This window comes from Triturus cristatus, chromosome 6, assembly GCF_964204655.1.
Source record: "Triturus cristatus chromosome 6, aTriCri1.1, whole genome shotgun sequence".
In the NCBI taxonomy this organism is placed as follows: domain Eukaryota; kingdom Metazoa; phylum Chordata; class Amphibia; order Caudata; family Salamandridae; genus Triturus; species Triturus cristatus.
In genome coordinates, this window is record NC_140589.1 from 1,855,574,365 (window position 1) to 1,855,592,412 (window position 18,048).

The window sequence follows — 18,048 nt, forward strand, 5'->3', positions numbered from 1 at the left end:
AAGTGTGCTCAATTTTTTATTACACTAATAGTGAATAATAAAATATTATTCACTATTGGTATTTTCAGAAACAGGCAGACAATAAGGAATGCAGAACCCCCAAGTTTTTTTGCCACAGATTTTTCCAACTTTGAGGCCAGGAGTCGCAGAGGTAGTGCCTGGGGTCGCAAGGGGCAAGCTAGCAGTTGCAGCTGTGACCCCTGGCGACCCCTAAATGACATCTATGTTCTGCGAGAGTGCAAGGTGTGTGCATTCTCTGACGCATAGGTTTGGTAGTAGAAGCGCCCCCTCCTAGTACAAAAACTAGGATTTAAAGTGTTTCCTGCTCTGTGTGTGTGCTGTACAATACAGCACGCATGCAAAGCTGGAAACATTAGAAGAGATTAACAAAAATACACCTTCTCAAGACTGCTTCTGGGCGGCATTAGATTTTCATTAAAATTCTTCTCTACCAGTGTTTGTAAGTAGTGATTTGAGTCAGAACCCACAGGTGCCGGGGATTGCAAGGGGCCAAGCCAATGCTGTATGGTCAAAGGAACAGTAATCCTGTGCTGCCTTGCTCACCATTTCAAGATTTCTGAATGCCTCAGTAGAGTGTCCTACAGAGACCTCTAATGGAGGACTCTTTTCAACACATGGATTTTATTTTAAGGAGCATTATATTCATCAGAAATCTAGACTATCATTTGTGTAATCACAAGCAAATTTCACATTCAAATCGCTTGAGGCAGTTCTAAACTTATGTCCTGTAGACAAACATCTATTCTGTTTCTAATGATATGAGGGGGAAAAAAGATGAAAACCGGTTTGTCAAGGTAGTGATTTTTTAACGCTGTAGCCTGTGACAGGGGTAGTTTTGAAATATCACTGGCAAGTGTCCAGTCTGTCCTTGCCAGCGTCACCCTTCCCTCTTCTCAGCCCATGTTATCCTATAAAACCTAGTCACAGGGGCAGCAGAGGCTCAGATATTGCTGTCCGCATCATGATGAAGACTGCAGGCGCCATCTTGCTCCTGGCCGCCCTCCTTGGGCTCTGTGTGGCGCTTCCAGTGGAAGGAGCAGACTCTCCTATAGGTGAGTGCACAGGGATTGGGCCTTCAAGTTTCTCAGAATCGGATTTCAAAATTCATCTGAAGGGTAAAGGTTTTGTCCCTTTCTGGAAAATCACTGCAGAATAAGTAAATAGCATTGTATTGTGCAAGACACTTCACAGCAACAGTAAAGTCTGTATCAAGCTGATCTTGGTCAGGTGCTTTTACATATTTAGAGGGGTTTGAGTTGGGAGAGTGGGTGTAAACTGAATACATGAATGTGTTCTTCATCCGGGCTGTAATGTATGCCACTGAGGAACCTGTACGAAAGGGGTGGGACGAGGTACTCACCCTAAGGCCTTTTTAGGTCTCGCCTGATCCAGCGCATGCGCTGGCCTGGCCGAGACATTTTGTGTATGGGTTTTCAAAGTGCTGCCTGTGTCCTAAAGCTTGCGTGCACGTGAGCGTGCACGCGCGCAGCCACCATGTGTCTTTCCTCCACAGCGCTTGATCGCGATCACTTTCTCTTTCGCGGGCCGCGTCATTTTCACAGCAGCGCGGCCAATGCTTGTTAATATTGGCTGCCGCTTATGTTCTTTCCATGGAATTTTCCGTATCTTAATTTTTTCACAACTATTTGTGCTTATCTACTTAGCCATGTGGCAGATACCCATTACATTATATAAACGCCGTTTCTGGCTTCTCGCAGCACTGTTGTTTATAGACAACGTAGGTCCTGTTCGATACTGACCTGCGATGCCGTTTCCTGGAAATTCTAAACCTTTCCATCATGGCGGCTACATTCTAGGTGTGATTTAGCCCTACAACCAGCTCTCCTGCCAAGTTCAAGAAATAAAAAAAGCTGCTTGAAACTGTCCTCTTTTGTCGAGTCTTATTAGAATTCGAGCAGTGGCCGCACAGCGCGGCATTCGGAGAGTTTCAGATGACGAGATGACTAAACCCTTTCGAGGCACAGGCGCTCATTCCTACATCATCATAGTTTTCATTCGAGGCAGACGCGGCGATGATTCCTCTCGATATACGCCTTGCATAAGGTCCAGCTGCGCTCAGACACCTATGCGCGACCTTCAAATTAACAGGAGGCGCGTGCCTTCTGGCGAGCATGTTGTAAGGCAGCTCCCACAAGCCCTTTTCAAACGGCATTTTGATATGTTTTGCTTCCTGTGTTTCCACTGAACTATTTATCTCGGTTGATATTTTCTGCTTGAATTCCCGAATGATCTGTGCTGTGTACAGTTCCGGAATGTGGATTTCTAGACAGCCAGCATGCCGTAAATGGGACACCAGCATATGTTCTTTCAATGTCAGTGCTGGAATTGGAACAAAATAACCCTGGGAACCCCTACCACACACACAACCACACACACAACCACACACACACACAACCACACACACAACCATAACCACACACACAACCACACACACACACACACACACACACACACACACAACCACACACACACAACCACACACACAACCACAACCCCACATACAACCACACACACACAACCACAACCACACACACAACCACACATACACAACCACACACACAACCACACATACACAACCACACATACACAACCACACACACAACCACACACACACACACAACCACACATACACAACCACACACACAACCACACATAAAACCACACACACACACACACACAGAACCACACACACAACCACACAAACAACCATACACACACAACAATACACACACAACCACACACACACCATGCACAACCACACAGACACAACCACACACACACAACCACAGCCACACACACAACCACACAAACACACACAACCACTCACACAACCACAACCACACACAACAACAACCACACCCAACCACACAGCCACATGCACAACCACATACACAACCACACAAACAACCACACACACAACCACACCCAACCACACAACCACACACCCACACACACACCCAAAACGACACACACAACCACAAACACAACCACACACACAACCACATACAAACACAACCACACACACAACCTCACACACAACCACACACACACACAATCACACACACACACACAACCACAACTACCCACACAACCACAGACAGACACAACCACACACACACACAACCACACACAACACACACACAACCACACACACACAACCCCACACACACACAACCACACACAATCACACACACACACAACCACACACACAACCACACACAGCCACACACAACCACAACCACACACACAACCACACACACACACGCAACCACGACCAACCACACATCCACACACACAACCTCAACCACACACACAACCACACACAACCACACACACAATCACAACCACACAACCACACCCACAACCAGACCCACAATCACACCCCCACACACACACATACAACCACACACATACACAACCACACACACACAACCACACACAACCACAACCACACCCAACCACACAACCACAACCACACACAACCACACACATACACACCCTGCCTCCGGCCACTCACTGCCTATCAGCCTCCTCTCAGCCAGGTAGCGCAATCACGATCAGTTTCACTTTCACGCGATCACGATCAGCTTCACTTTCACGGCCGCGTTCACCTTGAAAGTGTTCACGTTTCTAGTTTTATTCAGCATTCACTCTTGTTTCCTAGTGCTTGACAATCCAATCTCTAGAATATTTAAGAAGCCTGCACGTCTCCTGTCAACCATACCACTTCATGCATTTTCTCCGATCCACATAGATATCAGTGGTACAGACAAAGGTAACCAGGTTTCTTATCCTTCCTTCAAGCAATAACCAGAATACTAAACTGCATTCGTGCCCCACTTAGTTTTAAACAACAAACAGTTATTCTAATCGGTTTGTTTCACAGAGGTTGTGTCTTAGGAGAAGGGCAGTGGCACTGGCATGGCAGTTTTATGATAAATTGACTCTTTTAAAAATTCGGTTTCCACCAGATTCTGAGTCCTCCACAACACCCTTGTTTTTAGCTTTCAGCTGTGAAAAGGAGACCAATATTGCCCCCATTTTCATTATTCTGTATCCTCGGTTCAATTCTGGGGTTCTTTTCAACTTTTTGCTAGTTCATCGCGAATCTTACCAATACTAATTCAAATTGTGTTAGCTTTGGCTTATTTGCAATGCAAACTTTATCTCAATAAGTTGCTGTAACAAGCTGCAGGTCCGCTACGGAAGCCCATTCATTTGCTAATTATTTTCCACATTAGGTTGCAAGACCATAAAGTGGAGTTTTCAGGATTTTGAATAGTTTCTTGTTTGAAGATGTTACTCTCTCCTGCGCACCCCACTCCTGTACTAAGGTTACGAGTGACTTGGCACCCGCCTTTCAGGTTCTTGCATCCACCCAAGTCTGGCCTGGCACTGGTGCGTCCCAGCCTGGCACACACTGGGTGATGATCTCTGCACCTCCTTCTAGACCCCAGCTGTAGGAGATTGGCATTGACTGCATAGTTGCCCCCAACTTTTTGCTGATGTTTTGACTGTTTTTTGACTCTAGCCAGGCTGTGGCCCTGCTATCCAGGACCCCAGCCTATTTGCTCCCTCTCTAAACTGCTGTGAGTACCCTAAGTACATACCAATTGGATACTGAGGACACCCTATGAGCCCCTGGTAGATGGTACCCTAGGTACCCAGGGCATGGGTCCCTCAGAGGCCTACCAGGGGCTGAAGCACTCATTGTGCCACCCCTGGGACAGCCATACAAACTGACACCACCAGACCACTACTGTAGTCTGGGTAAGGTGGTGCTTGCACCCCTTACAGGGATATAGGTATCCTGTATCCCACTTAAATACAACACATATATCCTCATAAGCCACCCCTAAGGCAGGCCTTGCTAATCCTACAAGGCAGGGTGCTGAGATATGTGTGAGGGGGAACCCCTACCTGAGTAGGGCCCCTCTGCAACTTTCGTGAAAACGAATGCGAGCTTGTTTGTAGTGCAGCCATACCATATACTCTTAAGCGCAATATAATCAAACGCAATAGGATGCTAACTTGAGAATGGCTACACAGAACCATGTCGTGTTTGGTGTCAAACATCTTGGAATCATATCCCAAATCCAGTCATGGGAGAGAGGGCATGATTCCACCCTGCTAGAGGGGTGATATGGTAAAAGCGGCTGATTTTAGACACCAATTTAAAAGAGCACACGTAGTACAAAATGGATGCTACCCGCCACCCACACGATTCTGGCTGCCTGTTGCTGGGCAGAACTCCAGCCACGGCAGCTGGACAGTAGGGATCTTGTTGCAGGGAGGTGTCCTCACCTCCCCAGACAGACTATGTGGATTGGAACTGGGTGGGTGCACCTTAGGATGCCTTTCAAACTTGCACGTAGGCTTCTCCAGTGCCTACTTCTGCATACACCGCCTCAGACCGGTTCAGGGGCATCCTGTCCCCTGCCCTGGCGGGAAATACACAAAGGGGAGAGGGTGTAGCCACCCTTGCCCGCCTGAATTCCCATTGGTGGGCTCTGATTTTAACACTCCCCTAATCCCTGGATAAAGGTGGGTGCAGGCCCCCCAGAGCCTCAGATTAATCTTGGACGAGAACTCTGCTTCAAAGACTTGAAACTTCGATGAGCTGCCGCTCAGCTGACCGAAGAAATCTCCCTTGGGGTAAAGGAGTTACCCCCCTGCTTGGCAGGCACCTGAAACACTGCAAGTGACCCGGTTGGCACTCTGCTGCTCCTACGGACATCGAAGACTTCTGCCTACCCTGAGGTGGGTTCCCAAGCATCCCAGAGGCCAGTGAGTCTGCACAGCAAGGCTGAGCACTGTGGACCCCGTGGGTGCTGAGATACCCAATACCCCAGGACACCGGCCACCTCTTGCCCAGCACACGAACCCGACAAGTGGGGAAGTTGTGCTTTGGCCCATCATTGAGCCAACCTCTCAGCATCACCTGTGCCAAAGAAAGATGCCCCAGCCAGCTCTGGCGACCCGTGGGCACATCTTTACGCATGCCAAATTGCTGCCTCCCGCGGTCCCTGGTCTCTTGACTGGTGGGCCCTGGCGGAGGTCAAACTTCACTTTCAAGAGCTCCCCTGGTTACTCCAGGCCTGCTCTACCATCTCCTCACTGGACACTTCACTCAGACCTCGTGGGTCTGCACCGTAGCTGTTTCTTTATCCTTGCGTGGGTTGCGGTTGCCAAGGCTTAGTGGATCCAATTCGGACACTAACACCGCAGCGGCCTTCATCCTTCATGGGACAGTCGCCCTCCAGCAGCTGGCCTTCCTTGACACCTCCTGGACCCCGTGGCTGTTGATCCAAGCTACCCGTCTTCGATCTGGAAGCACCCGACATTGAAGGGCTCTTTCTCCTGAGGCCCCTGGTCACTGGCTAGTGACCCGGACTCTGTCCCCTCTGCTTTCAGGTCCTTTCCTTCAAGATCTACATCTTCAACCTGCACGACATCGACGTCGCTTCTTGCCAGCAGCAGTTCTTCACGTTTTTCCATAGAAAACGAGACATCGACCCGACACTGAAAACGACCTATGCACCCGGCTTCCCTGGGGCAGGTAACAGTGGTACCTCGGTACTATCATGGGTGTGGGCCCTCCAAGAGCTTAACTTAAAACTCCTGAACTTGAACTCCTGCTTGAAGTGACTAGATTCCTGCATTTTCCAACCGCGACATTTCCCATAGGGTTTAACAGGGATCCCGACTGTAGTTTCACCACTGCACACGCTCCCCGTGGGTCCCCTTCCTCACTACCTTGGGTGGTTTCGTAAGGCGATCCTAAGTGCCCTAGGCACTGTCTGCAGAACTGTTGTGGTTCTTATACCACTTTTTTAATATATGCTTTGGTCCCCCCCTGAGGTCCTGTGATTCCAGTGCTATTTATTGTGATTATAAATGCTTTATTGAATTGTATCTTTACCTCCAGCCTCTCAATAGACTAGTGGGATTTGTTCTTAGAATAAATACATATATTTTGAATATATACCTGTGTGGACTACTCTTTCATTTGGTCATTCAAGAGGTTATCCATGGTAAAACAATAAGCTTAACACTCCTTCAAGACTTAGCCTGAAGACTGCTCTCCACAGCTACCACTAGGATAGCTTTCTTTAAAGGTTGTCTTTTAACCTATCACCTTAAGAGTCGAATTGGACTGGTGCAAGGTGTCCTCTATAACTAGTGGACAGCATATGCTAGGCCAACTTCTCACACCAGCTCACTACTGTTTGCAGTCTGTCACTCACCCCTCACCTCCCTGGCACTCACCCTTCACCCCTCAGGCCTGGCAGTCACTCCTCGCACCTGGCACTCACCCTTCTCCCTCTCTGGCACTCAGCATTGACTCTCCGTGACACTCAACTGTCACCTCCCTGACACTCACCCTCGACCCTCCTGGTACTCATACTTCCCCTCCCTGGTACATATCCTTCAACTCCCTGACACTCACCCATGTCCCTCCTGGCATTCACTACTCGCCCCCTTGGCATTCACCCTTCACCTCCATGGCACTAGCCCTTCATCCCCCTGGCCTGGCAGCTACCCTTCACCCTTTGCACTCACCCTTCCTCTCCCTGGCACTCACCTTTGACCCTCCTGACTCTTACATGTCACCTCCATGGCACTCAGCCTTCATCTCCCTGGCACTCACCCTTCATCCTCCTGACCTGGCACTCAACCTTCACCTCCGTGGCACTAGCCCTTCACCCCCCTGGCCTGGACGCTACTCCTCACCCCGGTCACTCATACTTCCCCTCCCTGGCACTCATCCTTGACCCTCCTGACTCTTACATCTCATCTCCCTGGCACTCACTCCTCACCTCTCCGGCACTCACCCTTCGCCCCCATTGCCTGACAGTCACCCTTGTCCCTCCTGGCATTCACTCCTCACCTCCCTGCCCCTCACCCTTGACCCTCCTGGCACATGCCCGGGTTCCCTCAAGAACAAAAAATAACAAGCATTGGCATAGCCAATAGGTCTCGCCTTTGGGACCTTATAAGTGTTTAGCCACGCAACAGTTGATGTTGTTGCACCAAGAATATTGTGTTGCATAACTAAATACTTAGAAGGTCCCAAAAGCGAGACCTATTGGCAATGCCAATGCTTGTTATGTTGTTTGGGTCAGATTCCTGGGGGTCCTCATCACATTTTGTAGTAGGGTTGGGGAAGCCACGTCACTCCCTCATTCCACTGCAATGGTGGATACATTTAAGAAATGTGACTTTTTCAGGGCCATGTAGTATTCAAGACCTGAGATCACAGGTGCATGTAATGCCATAGACTCAAATTACAAAAGGCCAGGGGTGCACCACAGACAAAGAGATGCAAGGCACAATCATATTCAAAACCTAAGAACAATAAATCCTGGAAAATACAGTAGTGTTCCACTTTTATTTGTTCTTCTTATATTTGCTTTTAAAACCAGCCAACGCATTTTGTCCAGTGAACAATGGGCTTCTCCAGGGGAAAAGATTGTTATAAACAGATGAAATGGGAATAAAGTCCTGTCACAATATCAAAGAGCAGTATTTACAACACAGGGCACTATCCCTCATAAGCTGTCTATGAGAAATAATATTAATATATCATTCGAGAAGGTGATTTGTGAAATTCAATCCCAGTATGAATCATACGTGGTGTTACTCCATGTTATGTGGTTAACGGGGCATGTCCGCCCTGCACATGGCACTTCCGTCCGTGCCATGGAGAGTTCCACTGGAGGTATCCTGCCAATGTCGGCATCTGATAATATGTGTCCCTTCTCGAATGATATATTGATATTATTTCTCATAGACAGTGTATGAAGGCATAGTAGCCCGTGTTGAAAATACTGCTCTTTGACATTGCAACAGGAGTGGATTCCTATTTCACCTGTTTATAATAATCTTTCACCCTTAAGAAGTCCATTGTTTACGGGACGAAACACATTGGCTGGTTTTATTAGCAATTGGAAGAAGCACATATAAAAAGAGAACACTACTGGATTGTCCAGGATTAATTGTTATTAGCTTTTGAATATGATTGTGCCTTGTGTCTGTTTGTATGTGGTGCACCCCTGGCCTTTTGTACTTTGATTCCTTTTCCCCAAGGTGAGGGGAGCACCTTCTTGGGCAAGAGGTGCATACAGGGTTGTGCACCCTTAACAAAAGATATTGTCAAATTTTCATATCATATGGCCAAAACGATACAGGTGCATTGTTCTTTTCTAGGTCCACTGCCCGTCTGTTGCTGTAAGGACATAGACTGTACTGCAACAAAGCATATGGTATGGAGGAACATTAGTGGATATTACCAGATTAGACAATGGATAAAACATATTCTGAACAAAGCAGTAGTGATCGATCTGGGTTTGATAAATGAATCACCATTCTCTTGAGCAGCAAATGACCTTTGTTTTACACATACAAGCTGGTCAACAACCCACAAGACCAACCGAAGTGGAGGTACATGAGGGAATGGTAAAAATGCAGGGGATAGAAATGTGCTATGAGAAATTGCAACAAAAGTGGAGGGAAGCAACAGCATACAATGAATCAGTTGGACACAGTGTCTATGACAAAAATTATGACACCAAATAAAATAAACAGGATGTTGACAGGTAGTGCATGTTGGAGAGGATGCAACGCTGAGGGAGGGCAGAAACACACTTGATGCAATTGACCTAAGATACAAATATACAGGAAATTAGTCCTGGAAACCATTAAAGTTATAATGGGGTTCTCAATTCCAAGAGACCATGCTACTAGTATTAGGAATGAGGAAAAAGACGGGGAAGGGAGGAGTTGGAAACTGCTGTCCAAATTATGGGAAACAATGTTCGAGGAAAGGCTATCCACACACATAATAAAAGAGAGAGACGTTTTTTCCAGGGTGGCAACCAACTCTAGATTCAGTAGGATGAGACTGCAGAGAAGGAACAAGCCCATCAAGGCTTTGGACATTGCACCTGTCTGATTATCTACATACAGACAACTACAGCATGCACAAAGATAAAAGCGAAAGGATCCTATGGTGATCAAAATAACTATGATCGCCACCAAAAAGGGAGTGGTGGGAAGGATTAGCGGTGCTGAAAGGATATTTATTTTAATTAATTCTATGTTGAAAATATTTGCAGAAGGACATCTGGTATCATTTGAGACAATGTAAAAGTGAGGAGTGGGGACTGCTCCTCTAGCTGAAAAGAATAAGTTGCAAATGTAATGTTGAGTCGACCGTGTACATGATATTGACAACAAAATGTATAGACCAAAAACTGCTGGTGGGTGAGGCTTTCCATGCATACAATATTTTATGGTTATGTTGTCATGTACGACAGGAGTGTATCTAGTTGAGACTATGATGGTGTGTGTTGTGATATACACATTACTTTAGTTGCTATGTTAGTCATTTCATCAGCGTAGGTACATTTGCTTCTCTTTGCCTAAGGAATTCTGTCTGCTTTTACTACTGAACATCTATGTAGGAGGACATCATGAAGTTCTCATGTGACATTCACAGATATTTTTCTGCTGGTGATTAAGTTGCATCATTAACTCATTAGATTTTCTGCATATTTTGTTCTATAGACAAGGCTGGTTTCTGCTCTACCCTATTGTACACTTGCAAGGTCCAGCCTCCGCCCATACCTTGCGACAATGACGGTGACTGTGGTGGGGACCTGAAGTGCTGCCGGAGGCTATGTGGCTTCAGGTGTACAGAACCTAACAAAGGTACACTACGAGTGCATGCCTGCCTAAGAACAGTATATGGATTCACTGCTCAGACCCTATTATGGCTTGTTGATTATGTAATATTTTGATGTGCACCCCATAGAGATCTGTTTTCAAGCTGTAGATCATGTTTGAAATCCTCACCCTTGGGCAAAATTTACCTTGGAATCCTGCTTCTAGTGTGTTGTCTCAGTTGGCAGGGAAGTGATTTTCCCAAGGGAGGGCAGTATTCATTCTACACTGCATGGCAGAAGGCCATGGGGCAGTCTAATCTGTCCCTTAATCAAACTTCCTAAGCCTCCCAAAGACTTGGTTTATGTGTGGGCATTTTCATTGACTTTTTAAACATAAGTGGATTAAGTGCCAGAGTCTTATATTCCAAGTTGATATAACCTGCTACTGTGCATTGCTGGTGGAAAGCTACCCAGGGAAGCATCCCATCTTGTCCAGTTTAGTGTTACATGGTAGATTTATGAGGTGAACAACAAATACAGCCCAGAAACCAGGGTGAAACTACTACATAGGCTTCAAGGTCAGAAACCAGGGTCTATTCCAGATGACAGCCAAGCTGAAGTGGTTGTAACTCTTTTGGACTAGGTCTATACTCAGAGTCCTATTAGAGTTGTCTTTGCACAGGACACTATTCATACCTTGCAGTGTCTCCATGCTCACTGCACATACCTATGATCCTTGTTATTGGGGAACAATGGAATCAGTAGTCACCATCTACTGTGGGCGGGAGTACACTTAGAGGGGCATGTTCATAAACTGCATTTTGTATCACATTTATTAGTGCCACAATAGTAGTACCAGAGTACTAAAAAAATCTAAAAGTGTAAATCTCCACCTCTCATATGTTTTATATGGGGAGGTCCTCACATATGTAAGTTTCCTACTTAGGGGCTGATTATGATCTTGCTAGGAAGGCCTCCAGACGGGTTCCGAAACAAGCAAATCCGATTTAGAGCCTGTGTTTCCGACCGAATCTTCCCCCGTTCCGAATGACAAAGTACGATGTTAAGATCTTGTCCACGTCGACTGACTCGTTTCCAAACCCGATCCTGTTAGTCCGACTTGTTCGCTGCTGAATAGTGCAGCTCAATAGAGCCGGCTTCCGAAAGTGCAAGTAAGATTCATGATTTATCGACTGTGTCTCAGCGAGACAAAACAGCTGTGGGAATCGGACTTTATGTGGCTGTAGCAGGCCCCCCTTCACCCAGGGTCCTCTGAATCGGTCCTGTGGGGGTACCCATGTGTCCTCCCCTTCCATGCATGCATAGTGTGATGGACACCATGGGGTGCCCCCCACAGTGCGTACGCTTTTCCCTAGCCACCCCTTTTTGCTATTTTAGCCTGCATACTCGTTCAGTATGCAGACTCCAATGTGCAGTGTTCAATGGGAGTCCGAGCGAACCAAGTCCGCCACCATACTGGTGCATCTGAATCAGTCGCTCGGATTCGTGGAGTGCATTTCGCTAGGAAAGCCCTCAGGATCGGAGTCATATGGAGAGCCTTCCTAGCGAGATCGTAATCCGCTCCATAGTAGAAAATGTGGATGGGACCAGGGTGAATGGCTGCAAAGAAAGGCATAAATACTACTAAATTGTATGTGATTAGGACTGTATAGGGAGAGTAAGGGGTGTGTTTTAGGGAGGGACAAGCACCCATCCACAAAAGATGAAGCCTAATGCTATTCACAAACTGCTCTTTTAAAGTTACTACAAGCTGAATGGGCCAACATTCAGAGTTGCATTAGGTCCAGGACCTAACATGAACAAGCACTGGTACTGCAACACTGGTACTACAACACACTTCCATAAAAAAATAATAATGGTAAGGACTTAAAGTTTAAGCTCATAGGAAATACTGCTGAATTAAATTCAATCTCCCAATATATAAACAAACTAAAAAATGTCCTGTCTCATTTCTGTTTTCATGCTGAAAGTGGTGTTAAACCCTTTGAATATTTGCATTTTTTTTTTATTCACTTGTGTATCAAAATCCATCCAATTTTTATTCTAAATTAATATTCCTTAACTTCAATTTATCAATCTATTCATCAGTCAGGCCTCAGTTTTGTTTCTCTCTGACTGTATTACTTAATGTAGTAGCTATGCCTTTATGCAGGTGTTCGACCTGTAGAATAAAAGGATGAATATAATGATGCGTCTTAAATAAAGCGCTTAAAATATTGCAATATTTATTGTCTTTAGTTCATCAAATTCATTACACTTTGATTCATTTTAAATTCCATCTTCCTTAGTTTATGTAGCAGCAGCCGACCACCTGTAAGGAGAACTGATCTTTTGAAAAAATTGATTAATCATAACTTTTAAAAAAAAACTCAGTGAACAACTATTTGATAAACCAGCAGGGTGATATTTTCTTGCTGTCCAACAGAATGTTTGGGCAGCTTACATATCTGCCATTTTGGATTATTCTATCAAGCAGTTTACAAATAACAAACTATTTCATGCTGCTCTCATAATAGAAAGCTGGGATGCTTTATTGTGAAGCCTGTCGCAAGTGTTCTATTCCTACTAACCCATTACAAGCTTCTGTATATGAAGAATTTTACATTGGGATTCTATGTATGTGTAGCCAGTGCAGATCTAGTGATTTGTGTCTCACTCACTGTTCCTGTTTGTTCACAGTATCCCCCTTAACAGCCTGAATCCAGCCTCAGATGGAGCTCACACTCCCGGCATCTGAAGGATGTTGGTCCCAAGTGTTCTTCACCTCCACCTTTGCAACACGAGCATCAACATGTGTCCTTTTCAACAGGGGCTTCTTGGGATATTGAGGGCGGCTCTGCTTTTCTCACCGCTTGCACTGCTTCACAGCTTGGAACTCTGAAAGGATAATGCTTCATTTAGTATCTATTATTTTCAGTTGCCTCACTGCAGCACATATGTGTGGCAGACCTTCAAGGCTAATCATTCAGTTTGATGCCAACATTCACTTGTGTATCAAAATCCATCCCATTTTTATTCTAAATTGTTATTCTTTAACATGAAGAAAGTTTGAGTTTTCTAGTGACTCCTCAGTCTATTAATCAAACAAGCCTGGTCTTGTTTCTCTCTGTCTATATTACTTAATGGAGAAGCTATGCCTTCATGCAGGTGATCATCTGTGAAAGAAAAGGATGAAAACAGTGATGCATCGTAAATAAAGCTCTTAAAAGATTACAATGAGTGATTATTTATGTATTTGTTTTATGTATTGTCTTTAGTTAGTCCATCTATTTACTCTTGAATTCACTTTAAATCCCATCTTCCTTAGTTGATGTAGCAGTAGCCGGCCACCTGGCAGGAGAACTGATCTTTTGCAAACATGGATTAACCATAAGTAAAAAAAAAATGTTTTAACTCAATGAGCAGCTTTTTGATAAAACAGCGAGGGTTATTTTTTCTGACTGTCCAGTGGAGTGTTTGTGCAGATTTCATGGCTGCGATTTTGATTTCTTTATCAAGTGTTATCTTTTACCCACTACTCTGACCAGCAACATGGGTTAAAGGATTGACTTGTTACCACCTGCTGTGGCTCATTGGTGGAATTTGCTACATTTTGATTGCACATGATGGACATGGCAGACAATGGTCAGTCACAGTAGGAGTGCCTCCAGGTGTGTTTTGAAATACTAATTGATATTTCATTTTGCGATCACATTAAGGCCAATTTAAGCCATAATCTCATGTAGGTGGGCCAGGTCGGTTCAGTCTATATCTGCAATAGGAATCATTTTGGGTCAGTTGATCCCCACCACTTCTGCCATTATTTTCCCGATATCTTACCAATATGTTTGTATCACTGGGTAGCCCCACAGCAGATGAAAGAAGGATCCCTCCTGTCCACATTGTCGGTGGTACTGACCGTTTCGGTGTGTCCCAGACAATGTAATGTCGTTCGGGGGTAGTATACCCTGTGTAGGATCTTTAAATTTAATTAGTCAAAACCTGGCACAAATTACTACCTCCCGTGGTCCCTGTATTGCTTCTGCCCACTCTTCGTCGTCTAATTGTCCTGGGTCGTTTACCCAGTGGAATCTCAGTGCCCTAAAGGATCAGGTGAGTTATTACAGATTTTATTGTATATAATTGAACTGTCTTTGGCAGTCAATGGGTCTGTCAATAGTCTGTCTTCTAGAGATATGTCGCCTTGTGAACGTAGCTCTTGAGGGCAAGTCCCAATTGAAGATAGCGCGGTAATTCACCTATGTGTCCCAGTTCATAATCTTGCTGCATAACAGCGAATGATATATAGTCTTGGCCTCTCCATACATCTCCCAGCTCCTCTAACCCCAGTAGTTTCCATTTACTAAAATTGTGTAGTGTGCCACCCCTGTGGAGCTGTTTGTTGTCCCAAAGTGGGGTCATCTCTGTCAGCTTCCTCTCCCAACCCAGATTTTTAGTGGCTGCATGCCATGGCCCTTCTACAGTTTCAGTAGGTGACGGGAGATCTTTAACCCTTTCTTTGGCATAGAGGAGGGACGAGTATCCTCTAGGTCCCATAGCCTCCCTATCAACCCAATGTTTCTGCCTTGTTGCCAAACACACAGTCGTTAACGCATACTAATTGCGAGGCACAGCAGTACATTATGATGTCTGGCAATGCTAGTCCCCCCTTGTAGACTGCTTTTTCTATTTTTCGTAGGGCTATCTGTGGAGTGCCCTCACGCCAGATTAGGATTTTCAACTCGTCGTTGGAAGAATGAGTCTGGAAGCTCCTTGGGTGTATTTTACATGACATATAATAATTGAGGGAGAGTCATCATTTTAAATAGGGCAGCACAGCCTATTAATGTGAGTGGAAGTGTTTTTCAACGTTTGTTGTTTGCACCAAATCGGATTAGCTGTTTTTCAGCATTTCTATGGTAAAATTCTTGTGGGTTTCTAGTTATGTTGATTCCTAAGTACTTGAAGTCTTCAACCTCGACGGCTATCACTTACTGCGTTGTGGGTACTGGCATGCCTCCAGCCAGGTGGAAGAGTAACGATTTGTCCCAATTTATATGATATCCTGAATAGGCCCCTTAGATACAGAACATTTGGACATCACCTGTCTATAGAGATATGTGCTCTTCCCATTCCTCCCCTAGTGGTATCTCCCAGATCAGCGGGTCCCGCCATGCCTATGCCACAAGGGGTTCTAGGGCTTGGGCAAAGAGTAAAGGGGACAGCGGGTAGCATTGTCTGGTTCCGTTTTGCAGTGTAAATATTCGTGAGACAGTTAAGTTGACTCTCACCCTTGTGAGGGGTTGGCAATATAGGAGTTTTACCCATCCAATAAAATTGGGCCCAAATAGTCCAGCACCGCAAACAGATAGTTCCATTCTATGCTATTGGATGGCATTTTAGCATCTAACGATAGGAGGGCCAGCTGATCTGACCCATTGGCAGATGTTGTGTGCAGGACCCCAAATAGTCAGCGCAGGTTAAGCCTTGTACTTCTGTGAGGCATAAATCCTGATTGATCTGGGTGTATGAGTAATGTGATGACCATTAGGCATGTAGACAGGGCTTTGGCCAGTACTTTTGCCTCGTAGTTTATCAAAGATATTCGCCGATATGACCCACATTTTTCAGGAGCTTTGCACTCCTTGGGGATTACTAGAATTACTGCCACTCTCTTGTCAAGCGAAAGGACCCCTTCATTTTGGCCTCTATTAACATTGTGATTAGATGTTCTGCTACTAGTCAAGCATTGATTTAAATAATTCGACCTGGGAACCTTTCGGTCCCACCGCCTTCCTGGATTGTAGTGCGACTCGTAATTTGTAGCGAAGGCTTCCACAATTTCCATCTTGTGTCTTTGGCCTACTTCATCTTTTATCTAGCCATGCTAGTAGTTTGTTCACCTTATCTCCTACATCATATAATCCATGTTGCATGGCCCGCTCTAGAGTTCTAGCTATGTCCTCCATTAAGTCCCTCAACCCCTTTTGCTATATTTGTAGCTTATGTCTCATATCTGTGTAGTCCACCTCCCTCTCTCCCATTTGGGCTTCTAGGGTTGACACTTCCATATCCAGGGCCAAACATTTTAAATATGTTGTCTTCTTTTATCACTCCTATGTGTGCCTGAGCCTGGCCTCTAATCAAAGTTTTGAATGCTTCCCTGAGCATTACCTTCAAGTCAACGGAACCTATATTTTCTTCAAAGAATTGCTCGACCCCTTTCCTAAGAGCCGCTTTGAATTTTCGGTCTTTAAGATGCCATGGATCAATTTTAGGGGGGGAGGGTGTAGTCTTTCTGGGAACCTTCTAAAACTACTTCCACTGTAGAGAGATGTGACACCCCTCTTGCTATATGTACTGTCCTGTAGACCTCTCCTAGATTATTGGCCAGGTTAGGAATATAATCAAGTCTGGAAAGGCTCCCATGGGATGCCGAGATATGTGTGTAATATTGAATTCCAGGGTGCTGGTGTCTCCATACATCGCTATGTCCCATAGTTTGGATGAACACACCCAGAGGGCCTGGTCGTCTCTGCAGCCGTACTTCTCAGGGTGTCTAGTTCCACTGAGACAATGTGGTTCATGTCTCCACCCACTAGTATTCGACTCTCAGGGAAAGCTATCAACAGGGGACCCAGCGAATCAAATGTGGCTGCTTGTAGGCCTGGAGGGGCATATACCGAGCACAGGTTTAGAATCTTACCCTCCCATAGTCTGCTTACCATACATATCTTTCTAATGGGTCAGACAATTTCTTTGCTCTTGTGTATAGAAATGCCGCTCTACATATTATTCTAACCCCCTTGGACCCTGACGTGTAGCCTGCGTGTGCTCGCAGCGTGTATCCGTAGCTATTCAGTACCTTACATTGGTTACCTAGGAGGTGGGTCTCCTGAATCAGGACTACGTCACATGTCTGCTTTTGAATGAATTGTAAAACCATTGTTCATTTACGTTCCCGATTAGGCCATTAATATTCTAGGACTACATTTTATAGACCCTTGTGGGATTTCAGAGGATGCCATGGCTTTTGGCTTTTCTCTCCTCCCTCCCCTCCCTAAGTTGGATTGTATGTTAGATGGATTGTTGGCTTGGTTAGTATTGTAACTTCTCTGCATCTTTCCCTAAGCACTAGTCTGAACTATATTAACTCTACAATTATTTATCACTAACGCAAAACTATTTCCCTCATCCCCCCTCCATGCTACCCTCCTAAATAGGTTGCACATGCACAACTCGTCAACCCACAGAACACCTGTCGCCCATACACTGAACTGTATCAACACACAGCAGAGGTGTGTCTCAGCCGCAAGCGCATGTCACTGAGTCTACATTG

At 45.4% G+C, this 18,048-nt stretch overlaps 1 protein-coding gene across 1 annotated transcript; it reads left to right on the forward strand.

The window, feature by feature from the left end:
• The first annotated feature begins 868 nt into the window (after positions 1–868).
• Positions 869–13,946, forward strand: LOC146822202 (nigwaprin-a-like). Its single transcript, XM_085613331.1, has 3 exons — positions 869–1,073; positions 10,612–10,755; positions 13,410–13,946. Exons 1-3 carry the CDS (start codon positions 983–985, stop codon positions 13,427–13,429), a joined length of 255 nt encoding a protein of 84 aa, XP_085469457.1. The 5' UTR covers positions 869–982; the 3' UTR covers positions 13,430–13,946.
• The last annotated feature ends 4,102 nt before the right edge of the window (positions 13,947–18,048 follow it).

What these genes read in the sequence shown, in the direction of transcription:
- LOC146822202 (XM_085613331.1), top strand. Translation starts at nt 983, where the DNA reads ATGATGAAGACTGCAGGCGCCATCTTGCTCCTGGCCGCCCTCCTTGGG. An exon ending in AGGAGCAGACTCTCCTATAG is followed by an intron (nt 1,074 to 10,611) that starts GTGAGTGCACAG and finishes TTTGTTCTATAG; the next exon opens with ACAAGGCTGGTTTCTGCTCT. An exon ending in GTGTACAGAACCTAACAAAG is followed by an intron (nt 10,756 to 13,409) that starts GTACACTACGAG and finishes GTTTGTTCACAG; the next exon opens with TATCCCCCTTAACAGCCTGA.